This window comes from Theobroma umbraticum, unplaced genomic scaffold, assembly GCF_002168275.2.
Source record: "Theobroma umbraticum cultivar Fairchild unplaced genomic scaffold, ASM216827v3 scaffold_34.0, whole genome shotgun sequence".
Taxonomy (NCBI): domain Eukaryota; kingdom Viridiplantae; phylum Streptophyta; class Magnoliopsida; order Malvales; family Malvaceae; genus Theobroma; species Theobroma umbraticum.
This window is the reverse complement of record NW_018397275.1, coordinates 1,483,106-1,486,844: the sequence shown is the minus strand read 5'-3', so window position 1 is coordinate 1,486,844 and position 3,739 is coordinate 1,483,106. Positions and strand designations below refer to the sequence as shown.

Below are 3,739 nucleotides of genomic sequence, written 5' to 3'. Positions count from 1 at the left end.
AAGCTTGGTTTGATCAATATTTTTTTTTTATTTTTTATCAAAAAATAAAAATATCAAAGAAAGGGAACGGAGCAATAGAGGCTAAGAGGCTAAAGATGAAACAGTTTAAGTGCATGTGGTAGGTTCAGGTCCGCAAAAGATATAATGGGATCTAACGGGGGTCTAGGGCCTCAACCTCTTAAACTTCTTATCTGGTATAGCTCCGCTGAAAAACATATTGTTAAGCTTCTTGTCTGGTTGCTTAGTAAAAGAACTACTTGTCAATTCTTGGAGATGGTTGATTTTAGACAACTATATAAGTCTGCGAATATCGTATCTAAAGAAACATATTTTCTTAAGTACTTTTCATGCACAAGCAACATAAGCTCTCTACTGGGATATCGCCATTGGTTTAGTTGTTAAAACGTAAATGGAAAGGGGGGATCTTAATAAACTTGAAGGTAACGCTTTGGACAATTTTACTACATCTTTATATGATGAAGATGATGAAGAAGCTCTCAAGTGGGCTGCCCTTGAGAGACTTCCCACTTTCGATCGTGTGAAGAAAGGTTTGCTGCTAGGATCAAGGGGTCGGACTAGTGAAATTGATATAAAAAACCTTGACTTTCATGAAAGAATTAAGACCGTGGAAAGGTTGGTGCAGAATACTGAGGAAGAGAATGAAAGGTTCTTGTTGAAGCTCAGGAACCGGATTGATAGGTAAGTTTAAAGTTTCTTTTGATACTCTCTTTTTTTGCCTCTGCTGAAACAAAGGAGTCGAAATAGAAACATAATCTGCAAATGCACTTATATTCAAAATGCATAAAAGATCACTTGTGCAGGAAGCGTGCTTATAGTTTGAACGTTATTGTCTTTATATGTGATTTATTTTCAATTTTAGTGGTCAGCTTGATTGCTGTTTTGGATGGTTATCAGGGTTGGAATAAAGCTTCCCACCATTGAAGTTAGATTTGAGCATCTAAATGTTGATGCTGAAGCTTACGTGGGAAGCAGAGGTTTGCCTACATTTTTAAGCTATTATACTAATATGGTGGAGGTAATCATCCTCAAATATGGACTCTGTGTTTTGCTTCTTATACTCTTCAATATTACTAGTTGGTTGTCATTTTCTAATTTTCTGACTTTGTTCTGAAGAGCTTCCTCAGCTTCATTCATGTACTTCCGAGTAGAAAGAAACAAATTCGCATTCTTCAAGATGTTGGTGGAATTATTAAGCCTTCCAGGTAAGAAGGGGAGAAAAGTTCTTGAGACCTATATTATTTTGGTATATATGCCTTTTTCTTACTTTTGAATGTGGACTCTGAGTTGATGCAGAATGACTTTGCTTTTGGGCCCTCCAAGCTCAGGAAAGACCACACTGCTATTGGCCTTGGCTGGGATGCTTGACCAAGATCTTAGGGTGAATGAGTTCTTTATTGTTATTTTGTCAAGAGTATTGGAATAGCGGACCTTGAAAGTAAATATCAATTAGTCTAGGCCTAACTTGAATCTGATCTTTATGCTTACTGAAAAACAGTTCTCCGGGAGGGTTACTTATAATGGCCATGACATGCGGGAGTTTGTGCCTCAAAAATCTGCTGCGTATATCAGTCAAGTTGATCTCCATATACCTGAAATGACTGTCAGAGAGACGTTGGCTTTCTCTGCAAGATGCCAGGGTGTTGGATCACAATATGGTCAGTAGGAGAATTTACTTCTCTTGTGAGCAGACTTGCTTGAAATATTTCTTTATGCATGTGAATAGTTTTATCTTAAAACTTAATTTTTTTTCTCTGAATTAGATATGTTGATGGAATTATTAAGAAGAGAGAAAGCATCAAACATTAAGCCAGATCCTGATATAGATATTTTTATGAAGGTGAGTTACATTACTTCAAATTTTTAGTTAGTCTTTTCTACAATAAACTGCTGCAAAAAAACAAAAAAAAAAGCAGCAGATCAACAGTTGGTGCAGAACAAGATATGAAAAACTACAAAGAAATGAACCGAGAGTCAAACAAAAAGAAAGAGTATTAATGAGATAGTATATAAACATATCAGTTTAAGTCAGTTCGCTTGCCTGGAATCCTTGATAGTCCACACAGCTAAGCTGTAACATCCTTAGCAAGATAGGAAACAGGAGCTTCGTGTTATTAACACCTATTATGCTTGCTTTAATTTCTTTCTGTCTGGATGTAAAAAAGGTATTCAAAACAAACAAGAAAAAAGATAATTACATAAATTAATATACCTCTCAGAGAAGTTTTCGCTGAACCAAATTCTTATCCTTTGTACCATAGATGTATTTAAAACTCAAGTCCAAACTTGTATTGAAAGAAGTATGGTTAGACAAGAAGTGTTCCTAGATTCCTCATAAGCATTGTAAATTACACAAGTAGTTCTCCTTAAACAATACCCAACTCTTCAATCTTTTCAAAATAGAAAGTGTGTCACTTAAAGAAGAAAAAAAATACAAGAAAACTTGTCTAGAATGGTTAATCAAGCAATGACAGCATGGAAAAACTAAAACAATATCTGCTTGAGCCTCCCATTCAAGAATGCTAATCTTTGCAAAACCTCTGAAGCATCTTCTTTTTTAAAATGTACTGATTTTGGAGTAACCCAAAAAATTGTACCTGGCTTTTTTTGCAACTGGAAAACCTAGCCTGCCCAGCTGAAGAAAACCAGTGAAAAGCAGAGGGAAAAGAGAATCCCAAAACTCAAATTTTTAAAGTCTATGAAAGTGCTGCAGCTTGCTAATATGAAAGTGCATTTATCCTCACATCGGAGCATTTGATTCATTAATTGGTGCATGATCCTTTATTTAAAGAAGAGGGTTCCATTCTCTCTTCTCCAATTATTAAAAAACAAAGTATATTATCCTCTTTGAGTGTCTCCCCGCTTAAAGAGTAGGGTTTAAATGTCCCTTCCTCCAATTATAGTCATTCTATAAATTTCTATCAAATCCTTTTCTCCCAATTACAGTCATTCTTTAGATTTCTATATAAAAAAAAGATAAGAGTTTGCATTAGATATACACTACTGATTTTTGTTTTCTACTCTTTCATTTGGACTTAGAAATATCTCCATGCGAAGACCCTTCAAATAAGCTGCAAGTGGAGCATGAATTGTTTGTTGCTATTCATATATTTTTGCATCTAGTTTTAGTCCCTGTTTCACTGAGTTTGGTTCTCCGCAAAACTTATATGTTGATTGTGCTGGTTGATAATCCTTCACAGCTTTATTGTTGTAATGAGTAACCATTCATAGCTTTATTGTTGCTCTGCCATGTGTGGATGGCTGCTGGCTGCACTTTTCTTTTTTTGAAATTTAATTTGTATTCATAAAAGGGAACATAGTCACCTCTTTATAAAGATTTTGTCAAGTGTGCCCCGTACAAATAAAGGGTATACCCCCACAAAATCCTTTTCAGCAACTAGTTGATCAAAAGCAACACCAGCAAAAAGACCCTATACACCTGCCGTTTTTGAACAAAAGATAAACACAGCTAGCATAACCCCCTCAAAGTCCTAAGGCTTAGGAAAAGTAAGAAACGTTCCCCTGTTTGCCAAAAAATCTATTCAACTAAAAAACAAATACAGCCAAAAGAGAGAAGGTGAAACCACCCCTTTATAAAGATCCTCTGCAGCAACACCTGAACAAAAAAGTCGAACAATGAAACTACTGTAATCAGGCACTAGCGTCGTTTTTGATGCCGCCCCCAAACGTTGGGCAGATTTTCAACCCTTCTTATCCCTGT

At 35.8% G+C, this 3,739-nt stretch overlaps 1 protein-coding gene across 2 annotated transcripts in view; it reads left to right on the top strand.

Annotated features, from left to right (window-relative positions):
- The first annotated feature begins 302 nt into the window (after positions 1 to 302).
- Positions 303 to 3,739, top strand: part of LOC110427384 (pleiotropic drug resistance protein 1-like) — a 9,979-nt gene continuing 6,542 nt past the window's right edge. Inside the window, exons 1-6 of one of the 2 annotated variants that reach the window (XM_089785494.1) lie at positions 303 to 699; positions 916 to 1,036; positions 1,135 to 1,223; positions 1,315 to 1,399; positions 1,517 to 1,676; positions 1,782 to 1,858. In XM_089785494.1, the coding sequence (XP_089641620.1) occupies positions 410 to 699; positions 916 to 1,036; positions 1,135 to 1,223; positions 1,315 to 1,399; positions 1,517 to 1,676; positions 1,782 to 1,858 (822 nt within the window). In that variant the 5' untranslated portion in view covers positions 303 to 409. The remainder of the gene's footprint in view (positions 700 to 915; positions 1,037 to 1,134; positions 1,224 to 1,314; positions 1,400 to 1,516; positions 1,677 to 1,781; positions 1,859 to 3,739) is intronic. The other variant, XM_021442880.2, reaches the window with a different exon arrangement.